The sequence below is a fragment of the Panthera leo genome, chromosome A2 (genome assembly GCF_018350215.1).
Source record: "Panthera leo isolate Ple1 chromosome A2, P.leo_Ple1_pat1.1, whole genome shotgun sequence".
In the NCBI taxonomy this organism is placed as follows: domain Eukaryota; kingdom Metazoa; phylum Chordata; class Mammalia; order Carnivora; family Felidae; genus Panthera; species Panthera leo.
In genome coordinates, this window is record NC_056680.1 from 46314700 (window position 1) to 46336239 (window position 21540).

At 41.9% G+C, this 21540-nt stretch overlaps 1 protein-coding gene across 2 annotated transcripts in view; it reads left to right on the forward strand.

Moving 5' to 3' along the window:
• Nucleotides 1-21540, forward strand: part of ITPR1 (inositol 1,4,5-trisphosphate receptor type 1) — a 327875-nt gene that overhangs the window by 129425 nt on the left and 176910 nt on the right. The window contains exons 7-13 of one of the 2 annotated variants that reach the window (XM_042930020.1): nt 2150-2308; nt 4202-4300; nt 5320-5403; nt 5512-5658; nt 9726-9821; nt 11310-11354; nt 15257-15411. In XM_042930020.1, coding sequence (XP_042785954.1) covers nt 2150-2308; nt 4202-4300; nt 5320-5403; nt 5512-5658; nt 9726-9821; nt 11310-11354; nt 15257-15411 — 785 coding nt within the window. The remainder of the gene's footprint in view (nt 1-2149; nt 2309-4201; nt 4301-5319; nt 5404-5511; nt 5659-9725; nt 9822-11309; nt 11355-15256; nt 15412-21540) is intronic. The other variant, XM_042930021.1, reaches the window with a different exon arrangement.

Here is a 21540-nt window from a genome sequence, read left to right on the forward strand (position 1 = left end):
CATGGAGACAGACTATTGCAAAAGGTCTAGTGTTCTTATATGGATTGGTCTCTTGGGCTTGCTTTTGAGTTGGCCTTCTGTCAGTGCGGGAACCCACTACTCTGCCCCGTAGTTGGTGATTTAAGTTCTATGCAGATATTTTAAGTGGGTATTTCCCCACCTGGAAACCAGCCTGGCCACTGCACTTCTGTTTCACATGCCTTCCTTGAAAGTTCTTCCTATTGGTGAAAATTGGATTCCCTGTACCTTTTATCTGTTGGTTCAAGAGCTGGTCATAGGGGTAATAAGAGCAATTCTGGGCCTTCATGTAGAATATTTGGTGAATAGGTCTCAAGTCTTGTCTCACAGGTTTGTAAGGCTTACTTGTTTATCCCTTGTGCCTTTAGAGTTGGTGTGGGGATAAAACACAATCTAGGAAAGAGCTACTGAGGGCTTTGCTAAGAAAATCTGGGTCTGTCCTTGCAGAAAATAGTGTGTGAAGATATCCAGGGCCAAATGTAGCGTTTTTCTGTTTATCTAGTTGCCAGCTAGTTTTGACAAAGGGTAATAGTTACTAACTTTTGAGGACCTGACCCATTTGGTTATCTTGCTTCGTTATTTCCCTCTCTGAAAGATTTTACTTAACATTTAAACCTTCTGGTTACAAAGGTATTCTTTCCCATTGTTATTTCTATTAGAGAGCAGTGATAAACTAGAGTATGGGAAAACTAGAATTGCCACATGGGTAACAGCAAACTTTTATGTTTAAATGGGTTATTATTATTTGGTCTTCCGGAATAGTAAAGTGGCTTTCAAATCCTGCCAGTCCCGCTCTGCCTCCCTTTCAAATTCTATCCGGCTGAGAAAGGACACAGGGGTCCAGGTGGGCCCAGAGTTCAGTATCTGCTTTATCGCTGGGCCAGGCCAATGCCTTCACAGTCAGAGTGAAGAATTCCATGATGTGGTAAGATGAGAGAATATGGCTTGAACTAAAGATGACAGATGGGGACAGGAGCTCAGAATGTAAGCCCTTAAGTGCATTCCAATTCAGATTTTGTGAGATTTATAGCAAGAAATGGAATGTCTCAGTTTGCTTACCAGCAAAATGGGAATAATAATGGTATTTGTTTCCAAGAATAACTGAGAGGTACCTGTCACAAAGTAAGCTTTGAATACATTTTAGCTGATGTTATTTATTATGCCTTCTTCAAAGCCTGGATCTTGGGATCCATCTCTAGATAATGTCAGTTTATAAACCAAGTGAGTTCAGCACCTGGACAGGTGTGTGGAGGAGCAGGGGCCACTCACCAGGGTAACAATGAAGATGTCAAGAGGGTATCACCTTCCCCTGTGTATCATGGCCGGGGGGATGTCAGGGGCTCACAAATCAGACAAGTTACTCCTTCACCCCAACAATGCTGGTAGAAGAATGTAGACTATCTAGGCGTATTCTAGACACTGTATGTATTGACATAGGAAAAAGAGATATTGGCAGTTGGCAATGAAGTTCCCTGCCAGTCTTAATATTTTTTCAGGATTTGGCAGTCTTTTATTCACTCTTCCTTTTCTCTTACAGCCTGTTAAGTCGGGAAGCATTAATCAACGCTTCTTGATGTAGACCTACTCTGAGACAAGTTGTTTCCCATTAATTGGGAACCCTTAATTGTAACCCTTAATTCTAAAGAATTAAGTGCTTAGCAATTCAAAGTGGAAATTTGTAGCAGCCATGTTCTTTCACATGAAATGACTACCCCTTACAGGGTATTCACTTAAACTATTTCTTGTGCTCAGAGGTGCCTTTCCTTAGCTCCATATTAGGGTCAGGGATATTCAGATAGCAGTTCCTCAGCTCCTTTACATGGAATTAGATGTTAACAGATGGCAGAGTGGTTTACCTTGCTGATGGTGCGCTTGACCTGAGCAACATCCATCTTGTCCAGGGCCATGTTGAGGGGAAAAAACAAAATATTTCTTCTTCCCTCAACTTGTTCTCCTTTTGCTCTTTGTTGTTTTCTAATTACTCTCTGCCTCAGGCAGTTTTATGGCTCTGTAACTTCACAGTTAGCTCAGGGGTGGAAGGAATGTTTGATACATATTTATCTGACTGAGAGAGAAATCCTAGAGATTCAGATATGCTTGCACTCACCCTATTCTCTCTGTGGGTTTTCAGCTCCTGCATTTGAAAAGTAATAAATACCTAACTGTGAATAAGAGGCTTCCAGCGCTCCTGGAGAAGAATGCCATGAGAGTGACTTTGGACGAAGCTGGAAATGAAGGGTCCTGGTTTTATATTCAGCCATTCTACAAACTGCGATCCATCGGAGACAGTGTAAGTGTGAAGTCCCAGCCTGGGGAGTGCCCGTGCCATGCCTCAAACCATAATTGTATATAAAAGTCAACTAGGAGAATTTGTACTTGGAACCAGAGACTTATCCTGTATGAAGAGAGGGGAATCACTATGGAAACCAGTGTTTGGGAAAACAGGGAAATTTGGAGAGAAGTGTGACCTAAATACAGTAGCTATGTTTTTCCTACGGAGTTTCTGAGAAAAAAAAAAAAAAAAATTGTATGAATAGCCCATTACTTCAGTAACTTCACGAAAACAGCTTTCATATATTAATGTCCTGGGCAGTGTTCCTGTCATTTTAGATCCGTAGTGGAATAGAAATGCCTCTCTATTTTGGAAATAAAGTTAGTAAAGAAGGAGGAGAGAAAATAAGGAGATACAGCAGGGAAAGAGAATGGATTTTAGGATTGTCTTCACTTGTTTCTTTGTCGATAAGCCTGTAGGCTCTCCATCCCATTTCAGTGACTGCAGTTGGTCCTGAGCTGGCTCCTCTCCTAACAGATCATTAGGATATAAAGCCACTGAAATACTTCTTCATGTGACTTAGAACAGTTCTGCTATTTGTCAGCTACATTAGCACGTCATTATGTGGGCATAGAGTTGACAGTGAGTGTGTTTAAATGCCATCAGGCTGCATTTCTGACCTTGTTAAAGATTCCAAAATAGTAATTTTTTTTTTTTACCAGAATGAAATGTGCCCTTAAACAGCTTGAAATCTCTTCAAAATGCTCATTTAGCCTTAACCTAAAACTGGATTTTGCTATTTTCAGTACTGCCATTTAAGCTTACAAGCTTTGGACAGCATGTGTGTTAGTTTATATATTGGTGGGTGTATTACGTTATATACGTCATACCAGAAGCATACAGAAGCACTCTATTCCTTCCCAGTTATAGTAAATATTGATCCTCAGCTGAGAATAGAAGAACTAATCTAGTAAAGCTTAGTGTTCACCAAAAGTTTTGGCTTTTTTTTGAGGTACTTATATATAGTTGGAGTTAGGGAAAACTTAATTGTATATACTCCCCAAATGTATCAAACTGATAATAAATGAGTTTTACCTCTTGGAAACCATCGTTTCTGTTCTCCTACCTTCTACCCTCGTAATAAAAGACAAATGTGCTTTGTCCTGAATTTCAGCAAGTCCTTAGCTTTCTTATCCTTCAAACATACCTGTTTAGCTGTGCCTTCATTGAGAGGATAAGATGAACTTGAGCAGTTGGTTATCCTTTTTAGGACAGTGTTTTACAGACAACAAGTGTTGATCCATTCGTGGGCCACGAGGTCAGTTTAGTGGCTTATGACTCTCATTTTAGTAAGTGGAATAGAATAGATAGTATCAGGCTGTCCTAAACATAATGAGGTAAGTATTGTTTTAGGGAGGGAACTTCTGTTTCAGGTAAATATAAATGTGTATATCTATATATGTACACATACACCCACATATGTGCACATAAATAGCTATGACTGGAATATAATGGAGAAGTATTTCTTAATGTGACTTTGCCCCCAAAAAAGTATCAAAGTCATTGCTTTAGATCTATAAAATTACAGCTTTATTGTTTCAGAGATAGACTTCCTTCAGACAGTATTCTGCTTCTACTCCAAATATTTAGTTAGGGCTTATTTATATGTATCTGTTAACATAGGGAAAAGGGGATATTGACAGCCGGAAGTGGCGTCTCATGCTGGTTGTAGCATTTCTCCAGGGATTGGACAGGTGCTATCGGACTTCTGTGCCTGGCCCGCACTACGAAGGCTTCAGCTCTGCTGGCTTAGGATGTGCCACATTTAAAGGGAAGACTAAGAATGCTCACCTGCCCTCCACCACTTCTGACCTGTTTGGTGAAAAGCTCTATTGGTCTCTTCCTTGCCAGGTGGTCATAGGCGACAAGGTTGTACTGAACCCCGTCAATGCTGGCCAGCCCCTACATGCCAGCAGCCATCAACTGGTGGATAACCCAGGCTGCAATGAGGTAAGGGAAACTCCATTATGGCTTGTGGGTAGGCATATGCTGTAAGAGCAGTCCTTCCTGGGGCCAAAACGTGCGTGCTGAAAGTGACCTCATGACTGACTTGGGGCAGCATACCTCTTCTTCAGGTGAGCAATCAAAGCCCAGAATCAGTGTTGTCACATGGGGTTGTGCAAGCCTAGGCAGTGGGTGGTGGGTGAGGGCTGGTAGCTACCCTGAGGCTCAGTGTACTAAGCCTCATATCACTGGGGGATTGTTGTCTAATTTGTTCAGCCAGAAAAGTGCCCTGGTACAAAATTTTTCTGGCCAGAGGGGCACCTTTTTCCAATTGGTCTCCCTTAAGAGCCTGCCTTTGGCTGATGACTAAGGTGGGTTTGCTACAGGCCATCAGCAACCTTGCAAGAGTGTTAGGTTGCTTTTGGCAGGACCTCTCCTTGGTCTCAAGTTGGTAATTATAAGACAAAAGGACAGTGACTTGATTGTGACAGAAGTACTTGTCTAATGGTTGGAAACATCAGCTCTGGAGTCCAGTAGATGTGGATTGAAATCCCCTATCTGCCATTCCCTAGCTCCATGTCTGTAGGTTAGTGTGCATCTCTCTTATCTCCCTGTGCGTTAGTTTTCCCATCTCTGAAATGGGCATGATGGTAGCCCTATGCCTGGCACATAATTAGTGTTCCGGCAGTGGCTGCTGCTTTTGGTGATGATCATTCACATTTCAGAATGTATTCCCTGGACGCTTCTTACCTTTATAGCTTTTATTAGTACTTGTTTTTATTGAGCTTTTACTTTTCGGCTACAGAACAAGAGACTTGGAGAAGAAGGTCAGGGAGCGAGGTTCCTGGAGTCATTTTGGGCATACATGGTGGTTGGCACAAAGGCACCATCAATTACCAAATCCATCTGACAGGCCAGTTGAATTTGCAGTTCCTGTGATCTTAACGTTAGGGCTTTTGGGCTGGAAGACACAGTTGTTGTGAGGGACATTAAAAACAAAATAATAACTGTCATCTATTTTCCAGGTAAATTCTGTCAACTGCAATACTAGCTGGAAAATTGTCCTTTTCATGAAATGGAGCGATAACAAAGACGACATACTGAAGGGGGTGAGTTGGATACTTTCTGGGCCGCCAGCACTCAGCTCTATATGGGGCAGCAGCTAAATTCTCTTTTAGAATTGGTTTCCCTTAATTCCTCCATGCGTTGACTTTCAGGGTGACGTGGTAAGGCTGTTCCATGCGGAGCAGGAGAAGTTCCTCACCTGTGATGAGCACAGGAAGAAGCAGCATGTCTTCTTGAGAACTACCGGCCGGCAGTCAGCTACATCTGCCACGAGTTCAAAGGCCCTGTGGGAGGTGGAGGTAAGAGGTGGGGCCAGAGAGGGAGAGCGAGGACTCGTGGGCCTGTAGGGTACGTAAGCCCACCTCTTTCCAAAAATGGGTCAGGATGACAGATAAACAAGTGTTTCATACCATATCTGAAGGAAGCTGGATGTGCTGCTGGAGGAAAATGATGTCTACTTTGGAAGCAAGCTGGCAACTGGAACTGGACCTTTGTTTCTCTTAGGCATCGTATCATCTTTTCCTTCTGTGTCGAATTTCCCTTGCTCATTTGTCTGTCACAACAATATGTTATTGAGTGCCTACTCAGCATGATACAGAGGTGTCTCCTGTCATTGATAGGGTAGAAAGATACCCAGATCACTGGATGGTGAAGTGGGTAGAGGCACGTTCCCCGTGCTCTGGAGATCAAGATGAGGGAGGGAGGAGTTCAGGTTGGGTGAAGAAGGTAACATTTGAGCTGGTACTTAGAGAGCGATGTGTATTTCCAAAGGCAGAGATGCACAGAGTGAAGGTCACTTCGTATCAGACAGTGGTGCGGAATTGGGAATGTGAGACGGTCTGGAGATCAGGCTTAACATCCCATTTTGGTGGGGTGGAAAGGATAGGCAGGGAACGAAACAAACTGGTTTTAGAGACCAGAGGTTGCAGGGCTCATACCCAGGCTGTGAGGAGCTGGGATTTAAGTCATAAGCAGGGGAGGAGCTTGGAGAGTAGTTTTGAGAAGGGGAGTAATGTAGTCAGTGTGCCGCTTGAGGAGATAGATGATTCTGCTCACGGCGTGTCATTTATTGAGAGGAGGTGGAGAGAGATGAGGTCGAACCCAAGAGTCAGTGGCATGAGTGCTTGGTGACAGAGGTGACTAGGACCTGTTCGGCAGGGACATGGCCCCTCCCCCAAAGTCCTCCTCTCTGCTTAACTGCAGCTGTTGGGGTACATGCTTTTGTCTTGGCTTGCCTCCTCTCTTTTTCCTTCCTTCAACTATTGTATGTTTTTATTGGGATACAGCAGACATAAAGTGCCCAGGTCAAAAAGACACAACTTGATGAATTTTTACGTACACATACAGTCATGTAACCAACACCCAAGTCAGGAACTAGAAGACTAGTAGCACCTAGAAGTCTCCCTTGAACCTCCTTTTCAGAACTGTCTTGTCTTTTTTCCTAGAAAAGTAACCAGTAATTTGATTTCCATCTCCATGGTTGGGTGTTGTCTGTTCTTGAACTTCGTATAAATGGAGTCAGACAGTGTATAACCTTTTTTGGTCTTGTTTTTGCACTCCGCGTAATTATTTTGAGATTCATGTTGTTACATGTATCAATAGTTCATTCCTTTCTGTTGGTGAGTCGTGTTTCACTGTAAGGTATCCCACAATGTATTCATCTGTTCATGAACATTTGAGTTGGTCCAACTTTTGGCTTTACAACTAAAGCTTCTGTGGGCGTTTTAAATGTGTACAAGTCTCTTTATGGTCATGAGCTTTCATTTCTCTTGGCTAAATATTTAGTAATGGAATAGCTGGATTATATGGTGGATATATGTTTAAAAGAAACTACCAAACTGCTTTCCAGAGTGCTCGTACCGTTTTATATTCCTACCAGCGGAGTATGAAAGTCCCAGTTCTTCCACATCATCACCAACACTTGGCACGTCAGTCTTTTTCATGGTAGCCATTTTAATAGGTGTGTGGTGAAATTTTGTGGTGCTTTCTTTTCACATGTTTATTAGAGAGTTGGGGAGGAGCAGACAGAGGAGAGAGAGAGAATCCCAAGCAGGCTCATGCTCAGTGCGGAACCTGACGTGGCGCTCAGTCTCACAAACAGTGAGATCATGACCTGAGCCAAAATTAAGAGACACTAAACTAACTGAGCCACCCACGCGCCCATCTTATGCTTTTAATCTGCATTTCCCTGATGGCAGATGATATTGAGCATTTTTTCATGTGTTTATTTTTCATCAATGCATCTTTTTCACTGAAGTTTTTGTTCTCATATTTTGCCCATTTAAAGAATTGTCTTAACCTCCCCTTTACTGTGGATGTTGTAATACTCAGGTTTATCTTGCCTGTTTTATAGAAAAATTTGTGCTATTTTTATTATGAAAGGAATCTATGTGAAGTTGTCATTTCCTTCCTCTTCCATATTTTCCGCTTTGCCTCCTTCTCTTTATACACCTAGCACTTGTTGGTAGTTCTTTAGGGTTAGGGTTTACATAGAGACACTATCAGTCTTGCTAGGTTATAAACTCCTTGTGAGCCAGACCTTGGTCATTGATCTCTGATGCCACCATTGTACTCCGCACAGAATTTTATATACTGAAAAGAGAGTCTGAATGACTTTTCATGTGTGATTTGGATACTAGTGCCAAAAAAAAAACAAAAAAAACAAAAAAAAAAAAAAACCACTGAGAGGGAGAGAGTGCACTCTATGTAGAGTGTTTGCATTCTGTTGCCTTCTTTTAAGGAGTTTTGGGGCGCCTGAGTGGCTCAGTCAGTTGGACATCTGACTTTGGCTCAGGTTGTGATCTTACGGTCTGTGAAGTTGAGCCCCCCACATCAGGCTCTGTGCTGCTGACAGCTGGGAGCCTGGAGCCTCCTTCAGATTCTGTGTCTCCCTTTCTCTCTGCGACAGACTCTGTCTCTCAAAAATAAACAAACATTAAAAAAAAAATCTTTCCTTTAAAAAAGAAAAAAGAGTTTTGAGTTTTGTTTTGTCAGACAGTACAGTTACTTGTGAATGAGTTCGATGCTTCGGAGGCTTATTTTAAAGCTTTGTTAAGTATGTTACAGTCCTTTTTTAAGGCCTGGATTGGCCCTGATACTAAGGTGTCACCCTTTTGACATTTTTACTGAATGCCCCAGGTGTTCCATGGAGTCTCTCAGAACACATCCCAGCTCTGAGAATGAGCTCTGAGAACGTGGAGCTCACAGCTTCCTTGTTATTTTTCATTTGGCCTTCTGGTTTCACCTTACACATCTGCAACTTTGTAATCAACCAAAGACTGGTGGAGGCCCCTGCGTAGGTGTCTGGAGCTTCTGTGGGAAGCTTTGTGTTCTGCCCCCACACATTCCAGACACTTCAGTCTCCCTAAATTCTGATTTGCCTCCTCGACTCAGACCAGTGTGTTCTGCTTGGATTCGCCCTCTCAGTGGTATCATCCAGAGAGGACCTTAAAGCAGAAAGCTGGACAAATCATGGAGATGACTTTGTTTCCCTTTACTCAGGGATCACAGTTATATACTACCTGTTGTCCATCATCTGAACACAGTTGTTTTCCTATGTTTTATCCAGTTTTCTAGGTATTCTAGGTGTCTATGGCAAGTTTATATATTTTGTGCAGTGACTAATTGTTCATGACATCAGCTGCCATTGCCAGTTACTCTGTCATGACCAGACGCTGAAGTTACATGGATTTTTAGGGTAAATTGACCCCTGGCTCTCTGAGCTTCCAAGTTTCAGAGCATAGGTCTATCTATGTATTGCAGCACATGAATACCAGCATAAGTATGCTTTTACAGTTTCTCTGAAATTTCTTTTCATTTGTCATGTCTTTTATGGATGAATTGTAGAATCTTCTACTTCATTATCATTAAACCTAATAACCTGAAAACCCTTCAACTTTAAAAAAAAAATTTTTTTTTTTATGTTTATTTTTGAGAGAGACAGAGACAGAGACAGAATGCGAGTGGGTTAGGGGCAGAGAGAGAAGGAGACACAGAATCCAAAGCAGGCTCCAGGCTCTCAGCTGTCAACACAGGGCCCGATGCGGGGCTCAAACTCACGAGCTATGAGATCATGATCTGAGCCGAAGTCGAACGCTCAACCGACTGAGCCACCCAGGCACCCCTTCCCTTCAACTTTTTACTGTAAGCATTTTGTATTAACTTGGAGACTATCTTCTTAGGAGAAGCATAACATTTCCATATGTTTGAGCTCTGACATTACATATGATCATTGCAGTGGCTTTCTTAGAAGATTTTCGGCTAATAGATATGACTCCTGAACTGTGATCTATGTGTGAAGTGTCCGTGTTATCTTAGCATGGGTTGACATTTCTTCTACTCCTGTTAATCATTCCTCCCCTTGCAGGTAGTCCAACATGACCCATGTCGGGGTGGAGCTGGGTACTGGAATAGCCTCTTCCGTTTCAAGCATCTTGCTACTGGGCATTACTTAGCAGCAGAGGTAAGTAGCTGCCTCCGTGTCTCTCTCTTTCAAGGCCGATACATTGCTTTTTCTTCATTTACCTGTGGCCATTGGGTAGTTAGACACTTGGGGTAATGCTCAGTCACCTTGTTTTTCCTTCTGCTTTTCTGTTTCCTCCTGCCTCATTTTCCTGCTTGTAGACAAGAAAAGGTAAAGATGATAAACACATTTTAGTACTTCACAGGGATGTTGATCAAGATGTGGGGGAGAAAGTAAGTTAGAAAATACTGCTATCGTGAGAATGTATTGTACAGCATGATGATGGTAGTTACTAATACTGTACTTTATATTTGAAAGTTAAGAGAGTAGATTTGTTTTTAAAGAAAAGAATGCTAATCTGGATTTTAGGATTATAGAAATTTTTGCTCTTGCATTCTGCTCTCCCCACATCTTATCTACCAACCCTGCTCCTAACATGAATGTCCAAGACTCAGCTGTAGGGAAACATGCTTTGTAAAGCCGGAAGCATTAAGACACATAAAGAATTAGACAACTTTATAAAGTATTGTGGTTTTCAGGCATTAGTGAAATAGGCAGGGTCTTATCTTTTACTTGCAGGAATGCCAAAAATCAAGGAAATTAACTTTAGCTTAAATGTCTGTAAAAGGCTTTTGGGGAAAGGCAAAACTCAAAGCTGAAGGACAGGAGGAATTTACTTTTTAATTTTTGTGTTAAGGAGCCATCATACTGTGTGACAGATGCTGAGTTTTACTCTGATCTGCTGGAAGATGTACGATACCTACTCATAACAGATTCTAGATGTACATCAAAAGATACCTCCTGTTGTCTGGTTTCACGGTGGGATGGCTCAGAGATTCTCAGTGTGATGCCTGGGTATCAGTATTGCTTCCGCACCTGACCCCGAGGAAGGCTGAATCTAAATGTCCTGAATCCCCTGGGATGCCTGATACTTGAGGAACTGATGATTTTGAAATATTTAAGAACCAAAGATCAACACTTTAGTTGAAATTTAAAATGGTGCCATACGGAATTTTGGATCCAGCTAACCAGCTGCGAGGAAATGTTGATTACATGGTTTGCCAAAGCTCCTTGATGGTTGCATTATTTGTTATGTTCTGAAGTGAGTGTAACTCTTGCTGGAGGCCACGAACTAAAACTATTTCTAGTTTTTTTTTTTTATTTCTAACTAAAACGAAGCAGGACTATCAGTGACTGGATACTGATCTTTTATTTACTTCAGGCATTTAACTGTTGCTTTGCTAGTGAATTCATTGTGTTCTTCTGTCGACACTTGAGAGCCGTCTATTGGTAACTGGTAGATCGTTCCATGTGTGTTGTACTTATGTGACGTGTGTGGTTGTGGCATGCTGGTTTCATAAACAGAGGGAAGGGACAAGATTTTAGCTGTTCAGAGATGTTCGCGGGCCTTGAAGTCTCCTGCAAGTGGGGCCGAGTCCTGGAGAAATCAATGGATGTTTTAATTTCCTAATGATTCTTTTTCATCAGGTAGACCCTGACTTTGAGGAAGAATGCCTGGAGTTTCAGCCCTCAGTAAGTATGAGCAAGAGCCTTCTTGTCTCCATCTGGTAGGGTGAGGCCAAGTGATCTGGAACCCTGTTTAAGAAACTGCCACTTGTCACTGAGTGCTGGGGAAGGGGAGCCATTAGGAAGCCTTAAAAGAGGGTCTTGTTCTATGCTTCCCTTGAAGGCAGTCATTACTCCTTGTGTTCCATTGGTCCAAGACTTCCAGTGATGATGCTCTTTCTGTGTGCTTAGTCAAGCGATCTCCACCTTTAAGTTGGAGAAGCTGATGGTATCTTTGGGAATGCCCCTAGGTTAGAGACAGGGACGGCTCCTTAGAAGTCGGTCTTCTACAAATGAATGTTCTATTGCTGTTGACCTCAAACTATGACTGTCTCAGATTTTTTCAAGGAATGAGTTTGTGAAGTGGATAGTATCATTTAGGTGATGGAGGTAACACATGAGGCATGGTGCTCCTGTCATCTGCTTAGATGCTCAGTTGTCTAACCATCTGTCCTTTATGCAAATTCAGAAATAGATTTTATAATGTGGTTTGAAATTTAATGCCAACAGGATCTCTCTTTGGAGGCCATATTGCCAATTCATGCTGACTTGGAGGCCCTTGGGGGTTGAGTTGTCTATAATTACGGGTTAAAGAGGGCAGTGGTTGTGTTACATGAAAATGATGGATATCAATAGAACACTTCTCTTGCGGAGTGCTTCATTCTGGTCTAGGGTGAAAAAAAACAACAACAAAGCAAACATTTGCTACTGTGTTTGAGATGGTGTGTTCATGTGGTCATCTCTGGTGGGATATGGTAGGAGGTATTGAGGTTACTTGTTTTTGGGGGGTAAAGTTTTGAAAGAATTGAAAGGTTTTCAAGTGGATACGTTAATAAAGGGGTTTGGGGTGGAGATAATACAGAATGCAATTGTCTTTGGAAAGTACGAATTCTGTGGGAAGGGTGAACCTTGTAGTTATGTTTGAATACAATGTTAGCTTTGGAAGGAAAGAAGAGGAGTTCTAAGGGCATCACATCATTAATTCCTGTACTTGGTCTTTCCCAGTTCTTGAGGGAGCTCAGGGGCATCCTGCTCCTTCCTTTAATCTGTAGAGCTCATTGTAAAAGCTGCCCTTGCAACTAACTGGAAGGTAGACAGCACTGACCTGGTCCAACTTTCTGCCAATGTGCAGGAAAATCTTTGCCCACCATCTGTGCACGGTGTTCATGTGGCTTGTCTTGGGAGGCTTGGGCTGGAAGCAGTATTATTTTTCATAAGGCAGCTCTCATCCCTGCACCTTCTTTACTTTGAGAGAAAAAATTGGCTTTGCGTGACTTGAATCTATGGGTATTAGTGCTGCCATCGGAGTTGTCACACAGAGCAAGTCTCCCCTCTGAGATTACTTTGAAGGAGAGCTGTGGCTTCTGTGCCTGAGAGCCGATGTGCAATTGAACCTTGAGCTCTGTGAGTAATGGGGCTGCTCTCCTGGACTGCTGATGTGCGAGGGGAGGTCTGGCATTTGTAGTGCAAGAGGAGGAACATAATGATCAAAAGCAGGGCAGGGAAGAGAGGCAGACCTGGGTTTAAATGGGAGACTCATCACGTATGAGCTGTCTGACTAAACAAGCTCCTTGCTCCTCCTCAGGCCTCCATTTCCTTACCTGTAAGAGTGGTGGATATGCTTGTTGTAAGGACGAAGTAATGTGTGCATAAGACGTGGCCCGTAGTAAGCTCTCAGTAAGCAGCATTTATGTAAGTTGCATCAGATCAGTAACATTTTTAGTGCCTTTATGTCCACAAGTTCATCTGGGCTGCACAGCAGCTGCGTGAAGGAGTTAGGGGAGATTTTATGATCTTTGTTGGACCAGTAAAGAACCAGAGAGTGGTCCTAACTCATCACCTGGTTCAGGTCTCTGAGAGTTCAGTCATCTCTTTATCTTTCTCATGCTTTTACATGCTATGGTGGTGGAATGTGCCAGCAGGCTTGGGTGCAGGTCTGGACTGCATTGTCCTGGCTGCTCTGGAATGGTGCATGGGTGGTTAGTCTTCAAGGGGAGGAGAGGTTGGGGGGGCTCATCCTGTACACCCAAGGCCATCAGCACAGCTCCTGCCCCTGCAAGGAGGCAGGAAGGAGTTTTTTTGCAACCCTCCCCCTCTTGTTGGCTAGGAAACTTGGGCAGAAAAGCTGGAGTTGTACAAAGTTGGGGGGAAGAACCTTGATTCTGTTCTGGGTCACCTACTTCCCTGGGTTTGGCACCCAGTGCTCGTGGGAATCTTCACCTGGAATCCTACTTAGCTTCTTGGGCTTATCCTTCTCAATTCATCAGCACCAATGAGCCCCATGCACACTAGCTCTTGTCTGACAGCCTTTTGTACATGTGCCTTTCCTCCCACTAGGTGGCAAACGCTGACTGAACACAAAGAACATGAAGACGCTGTTGCTCAGTCACAGGTCCAGATAGAGTGCATTTCATGCAATTTCACTTTTTCTTCAGTCTGCCGGCAGGTCTGAAGCTGAACTGAGCTCAGACGCTGAGCTATTTATCTCAGACCAGAATCGGGTCAGGGTTTATTTTGAAAGTGATGTGGAAGACTTTGCAGGTAAAAGTAGTTAGAAGAGGACAAATTCTATTCAGAGTTCTTTTTTCTTGAACTGAGACGTTTGGTACTCTCTAGTTGGTTCCTACTTGAGTGTAGATAGATCAACAAGTTGTGGGTTTGTTAAGGTAGCGCTGTAAGATATTGGAGGAGTGTATAGCAAGGAGGAGACAGAGCCTTTGAGTATTAAAAGAACCATTTGTATTTTCTTTGTTTCTCTATCCCTTCATCCCTCCTCTCTCTTCCTCTCCACCCCCCCACTCCCTTCTTCCTTTACCCATACAAAAGTTGGGGCTGCAGATAAACTCCTAGAGCACACTGTTGCCCTCCATCTTAGATGTTAGTCCCTAGAATTAAATTCTCTCAAGCTCTCTCCTTTGCCTGTTGGATTTAATTTTCTTTTATCCATTTCCCGTTTGGAAAGGAGTCAGTGCCTCAGCTCAAGCAAAGCAAGTTAGTGACAAAGAAAATGTGTTTTTCCTGGTAGTTGCAGGTGGATATTGTTGTCTTGCAAGGCTGTTAAAAATTAAAAATAATCCCACATAGAGTCTCAGCTCTGGGAGAGACCTCGCAAAGCATATGAAAAGGCGCGGTAGTCTGAACTTGGTGCTTAGATCTGCTCAGGCAGACGGGCTCTGGAGCCTAGAATATGTTCTTAACAGTTTCTCAGGAAAGCTTTCCTCATTGTTCATTAGTCTTGACTGTCAGAGATTTTCTTCAATCTCCGCCAAATCCCTTACATCGCAACAGAGGCCTCTTTTCCCCTGAATTGTCATTGGCAGTACTCCGTGATTAATTTCAAATGTTTTTTTCAGGGCTAGTCTGACTTCTCAGATATTTTTCTTGGCCACACTGGGATCTCTGTTTACGAACACCTGGGTTCAGGCTTACTTGATTTTCCTTTTCCTCCTGGGAAGTAGCTGTATCATATTATTGCTAGACAATTGAACTGTAGATTAACACAGTGTCCCATAACCAAATCCACAGGATGAGTTTTCTCAAAGTGCTTCTTTTCTCTTCCAACTACTGCAGACCGATGTAGCTATATGGACTTCTTCGTCACCTATAGCACTCTTTCCATCGACATCTGTTATTGTAACCCTGCATTGTTTAAACATTTTTATTGCAACACAAGAAGGTAGAGTGTCAGTATTCTTGGCGTGGGTGGCCGATTATCATCTTTTATGACTGCTCTGAAACTCTCATTCTTTTCCTGCCAACTGCTGATGTTCACTATTGTTTCTTCCCTGTTCCTGTGGACTGTGCAGTGATTGTAGTGAGTGAAGGGTCTGGCGTACAGAATCCATGACTTGATGACTTTTCCTCCTCAGGTGGATCCTGATCAGGATGCCTCTCGAAGCAGGTTGCGAAATGCCCAAGAAAAGATGGTGTACTCCCTGGTCTCTGTGCCTGAGGGCAATGACATCTCCTCCATTTTTGAGCTGGACCCCACCACTCTCCGTGGAGGTGATAGCCTTGTCCCAAGGTAGGGTTCTAAAATGACTTATCCCAAGTAAGTCAGAGCTGATATCTGTGGCCTGGCTGGGCTTCTTGGGTTCCAAATCACCATTTCCTTTCTCAAAGCTCTTGTAAAAGATTTGTTCTGGTTGCCTATTGGAATGGTGTCTGATTTTTTTTTTTTTTTTTATGGCTCATCAATTAGTAAGTTCTCTGTAGTTGGACAAGAAGTGCTTTATTGAGGTAAACAAGTCAAAACCATAAGCTCAAATAGCTTGATATATATATTTTTAATGTTTTACTTAATTTTGAGAAAGAGAGAGAGAGAGTATGTGTGTGTGTGTGTGTGAGAGAGAGAGAGCGAGCGAGCAGGGGAGGGGCAGAGAGAGAGGAAGGCACAGAATCTGAAGCAGCCTCCAGGCTCTGAGCAGCAGGAAGCCCCTGACAACAGGGCTTGAACTAGCAAAATGTGAGATTATGACCTGAGCCGAAGTCATATGCTTAACTGAGCCACCCGGGCGCCCCTCAGGTAGCTCCATAATTCTAGTTTCCTCTACTCTCTTCCACATTCCCACACTTGAGAGATCTCCTAGTTAACTGAAGAAACAATTATAAAGAAATTCTGGAAAAAGGAACATTTGCAGTTCACTGAATATAGTAATATATTGAGATGTCAGACCAGTGTTCTTTGTACTTTTATTAAATTTGACTCTTAGTTTTGTTACATAACAATGCCTTTTGGTGGAGGGATTAACTGGCTTCTAAATGGGATGAAAGGTCATGCTTAACCCCAAAACCAGCAACAGTATTGTTAGTAATGGCTTACATTTATTGAGTGCTGACTGCATGCTATGTTGAATGCAAAATACTTTGTGTTACATCATTTCATCTGTACAAAAGGTTATCTTTCCCTTCCTATAGAAAAAGAAACTGAAGCTCAGAGAGTTCGAGCAACTTCTCACATGTCAGCCAGTTCCTTTGCAGAGCTCGAAATCTTAAATGCTTAAGACAGGGTTGTGTGGGCAGTTCTGACTCTTGAATACAGCAGTGGTTAGTAGCACTCTTGTTGGCATTTGTAGGTTTTACACATTATTTTTGACATACAGACAAGTATTTAATGAATACAAATGTTTTAGAAATAAAAGTTTATAACATTTGTTAGGTTAAAAAAAAATCGGGTTTTTTTTTTTTTTTTTTCATAAGGAGAAAAATGTGAAATAGGGGATTATGGAAAGCAGTTACATTGTTTTATGAACCATGGTGTCTGATTCATTTCTGTATTTTGGGGGTTTGACACCCTATTAACAAAATTCTGATTCATATACATACCTGGTTACAAATAGTAAGATTTAACAGCTCCCTTGCAATCTCCAGTTACTTTTCAAACAGAGACAGCAGGAGAAGCTTCATTCCACGGACTGAACCCAGACTCAATAACCTATTAATGCAAATTAACTACTGATCATTTTCCATAAAGGACATTTGACCGTGTATGCACTTTTTAAAATTACGTTTAGATCCAAGTCAAACATTAGAGAGACCCAAAGATCCTGCCCAGAATGTCCCAGAAGTTAGTAGACTCCAGTCCCTGTTTGTAAGCCTGTCTTTAAAAAAAACCTACCAGCATGTGCTGAGTTGGTATCAGCGGCCAAAGCACGAGTCGCCTGGGTGGATGGAGCAGTCGAATGCCTGTTGGCAGCATAAGTATTCGAGCAAGATGTGACATCTGCAGATCTGCTGACCTTTGGTTTCCTTCATTTCTTCCTCTCCACACCTGCTTTGGCCCAGAGCAATGCCCCATGTCAGTGAGACTGGTCTCTGCAGTGCGGGTGCTCTCAGCACTAGAGGAGTACCTTCTCTTGTGCTGTCAGAGTGATGAATGGAGGACAGTGTCCATGTGGAAGAGTACTTGACATTGCAAGGAGGCCTTTCCTTGCCACCCAGTAAAATTGTCAGTTGGTCTTCAACTCTGCTGGGTTGTTAATTCCTTGAGAATCTGGGGGAAAGCTACAGATGTTCCTCCAGGAAATCCCAAGTATGTGCACAGCTTTGCATTCTCCAGGTTTGGAAGCCCTGATTGAGCTGATGTACACTGATTTTTTTTTTAACATACTTTTTTAATGTTTTTTTTTTTGAGAGGGAAAGAGCACGTGAGCATACGTGAGTGGGAGAGGAGCTGGATGGGGGTGGGGCGGTGGGGGACAGAGGATCTGAAGCAGGCTCGATGTGGCTCTGGAACCCACAAACCACGACATCATGACCTGAGCCAAAGTCAGACGCTGAACTGAATGAGTTGTCCCCAGTTTTTTTGTTTGTTTTGTTTTGTTTTTGTTTTTTTACAGTAACAGACTTGTTGAGATACAATTCATATACCATACAATTCACCTACAGTGCTCAATTCAGTAGTTTTTATGAACAATGCTGGACAACTATCATCACAGTTTTAGATCATTCTTCCCAAAAAAGAACACCACACCCTTTCTCAGTTACTGTTATTTCCCTGTTCTCCACATCCAACCTTAGACTTACCTGCTTCATGTCTTTATTGATCTGCCTGATCTGGACATTTCATCTAAATGGAATCATGTATCATGCGCTCTTTTGTGACTGGTGTATTTCACTTAGTATTTTTAAGGTTCATTCATGTTAAAGCATATTTTAGCCTTCATTTTATTTTATTTTATTGTTGAATAATATTTCATTATATGGTTATAACACGTTGTATTTATCCACTTATTTTTTTTAATTATAAATTTTTTTTTAATGTTTGTGTATTTTTGAGAGAGAGAGCATGAACAGTGGGGGGGCATTGCAGAGAGGGAGGAAGACACAGACTGTGAAGCAGGCTCCAAGCTGTCAGTAGAGAGTCCGTTGCAGGGCTTAAGCCCACAAACCATTGAGATCATGACCTGAGCCGAAGTCAGACACTTAAACTGAATGAGCTACCCAGGTGCCCCACCTACTTATTTTTTTATTTTATTTTATTTTTAAATGTTCATTTATCTATTTTGAGAGAGAGCAGGGAGGGGCAGAGAGAGAGGTAGAACTGTCAGCTCAGAGCCCAATGGGCGGCTTGCACCACGAATCTGGAAACTGTGACCTGAGCTGAAGTCCAGAGTCGGATGCTTAACTGACTGAGCCACCTGGGTGCCCTTATTTTCTTTTTTATTTATTTTTTATTTTATTATTTAAAAAAAAATTTTTTTTTAATGTTTATTTATTTCTGACAGAGACAGAGCATGAGTGGGGGAGGGTCAGAGAGAGAGAGAGAGACACAGAATCTGAAAACAGGCTCTAGACTCTGAGCTGGCAGCACAGAGCCCGACTCGGGGCCCGAACTCACAAACCGTGAGATCATGACCTGAGCCGAAGTCGGTTGCTTAACTGACTGAGCTACCCAGGCGCTCCCTTATTTTCTTTTTTAAAAAAAGGGTTGGGAGTGCCTAATTGGCTCAGTTAGTTGGGTGTCTGATTCTTGATCACATCTCAGGTCTTGATCTTACAGTTGTGACTTCAAGCCCCACTTTGGGCTCCATGCTGGGTGTGAAACCTCCTTAAAGAAGAAAAAAAAAAAAGGGCTAATACCTAATCCTTTTTTTTTATATATATATTTAAAATTTACTCTTTCATTTATTTATTTATGTTTTAAGTACTCTTTATGCTCAAAGGGGCTCAGCCTCACGACCTCAAGATGAAGAGTTGTGTGCTTTTCTGACTGAGCCAGCCTGGTGCCCCGTATTTACCCACTTATTACTTGATGCCCATTTGTGTTGTTGCCCTTTTTGGCTATTATGCCACTTTGAACATTCTTGTACACATTCTGGGGGGACATAAGTTTTCATTCTCTTGGGTATATACCTAGGACTGGAATGCTATGTCATGCAGTAACTCTGTGTAACATTTTGAGGAGCTGCCAGATGGTTTTTCAACATGGATCCAGCATTTTACATTCCTACCACCTGTGTCTGAGGGTTCCACTTTTTCTACATTCTTTCCAATACTTGTTACTCTTTTTGTTTGTTTGTTTGAGTTATCTTGGTAAGTGTGAGGTGGTATCTCGTTGTGTTTCTTTTTTTTTTTTAATTTTTTTAATGTTTAATTTTGAGAGAGAGAGCTTGGAGTGGGGGAAGGACAGAGAAGAGAGGGAGTCACAGAATCTGAAGCAGGCTCTGGGCCTCTGTGCTGATAGCACAGAGCCTGATGTGGGGCTTGAAGTCATGAACTGCAAGATCATGACCTGAGCCAAAGTTGGATGCCTAACCAACTGAGCCACCAGGCACCCCTCTCATTGTGGTTTTGATTTTTCTGTCTGTGAGGTTCATCATCGTTTCATGTGTGTATTGGCTACTTGTGTATCATCTTAGGAGAAGTATCTCTTCACATCCTTTGCCCATTATTTTTTGCCCATTTCAAAAATTGAGTTGTCTTTATTATTGAGTTTTAAGTGTTCTTTTTTTCTCAAGACAGATCCCTTACCAGGTAAGTGATTTGCCAGAATTTTCGACCATTCTCTAGGTTGTCTTTTCACTTTCTAGATGGTATCTCTTGAAGTAAAAAGTTTTTAATTTTGTCCAATTCCTATCTGTTTTTTCGTTGATTGCTTATGCTTTCAGTTTCTTAAACCATTGCACATTCCAAGGTCACAAACATTTATGCTCAAGTTTTCTTTTAAGACTTTTATGGTTTTTGGTTTTTACTCTTAGGTCTTTGATCCACTCTGAGATCCTTTTTAAATATGATTTGGGTAGGGTAGATTGCCTTTTAAAAGCTTCCTTTCTCATTGACTTGTTAACTAGATAGGTACAGGTTTGTAAAACCCATTTCCATTTTGGTTTAAGTAAATTTCCATATGTTGTGTCCTCTCTTCAGGAAGTTATCTAATGCATTTGTTCAGGTTCCCAGGAGACAAGGGAATGACGTTTATCTTACATGTTAAATGTTTTAGTTTGCAAGGGATAGCAAAAAACATAACCCTGTGATGTAAAATACCACATTGTTCCATCACAAGGTGCTTCATGCATTTCCTTGGCAAGAGGAGTGAGCATGTTGGCCATATTCCCCAGTGGGTTGGAAATTTGCATGATGCTGTAGGAAGGGGAGGTCTAAGCTTTTAGGTAACATAGCCAAATTGGAAAACTGTCTTTGTGGATAGTTGTCCATGGGTAGATGGATTCTAAACTCTTAAACAATGGAAGCCTTGCATTCACCATGGGAGAAGTGTCCGGCATGGTCTACTAGTATTGATTATCATTTACAATCTTGAGCTTGGTCTTAACTTTAAAAATTTTTATTCATTCTTGCCCCTGACCAACAATTTGAGAGCCAGAATTGAATGGGCTTCCCATTCATTTGTCCTGTGGAGGAATCAAAAAGCTTTAGGAGTAGTACACTCATTTCCCTGCATCTTAAAGTTGTGCTAAATATTGCTTGTTTGAAGATGAGGAAGACTGAAAGTAGATAAATGAATGTCTCTGAAATGTTATCAGCAAAGGAATTTTTGTGATAGTCAATGGTTAGAAGAATCTTTCCAAGCCGAAGTGAAAAGGATAATGGCAAATCCTGGGTATACTGAATAAGATAATAAAATTCCAGTATATGTAAAATAGACGCCTTAGATGAACACTGGGAGAGCATCTAACTTTGTGACTGCTTTTGTAATTGTCCTGATACTATGGCTTTTGAGTTAAGGATTGGGAATGAGACTTGGGATGAATTGATAGAACACCCTTTTGTGTCTCAAATATAATTTGACATAGAACTTTACAGAAGGTAATCATCCAATTAAAAGCTAAGCTCCAGGCTTTGGTTATATTTTGAAATTCAGAGAATTAGTCCATGTCACTCAGACAAAAAAGAATTGGCACATCTCTGTCAGGTTTCTTCTTCATGTTGCTTGATGTATATTCATTCTAGTTAAATATCACTATGGTTGCCCTTACTTGGAATATTCAGGACAGGTATAATGAACAAAAGTGGAAGGCAGAGAGTGTGTACTAAAGATAGATGTCTGGTTTGATGCCCCTTGCCCCCACCTCTTTTCCATGTCTCTACCATTGCTCTAAATTCCTCTTAATGCAAATATCTTCTTTGGTCCCTTGTCTGCCCGAGCCCCAACAGTGTTTAAAGTTCCAATTCAAGTTTTCTGTATCAGAAAATG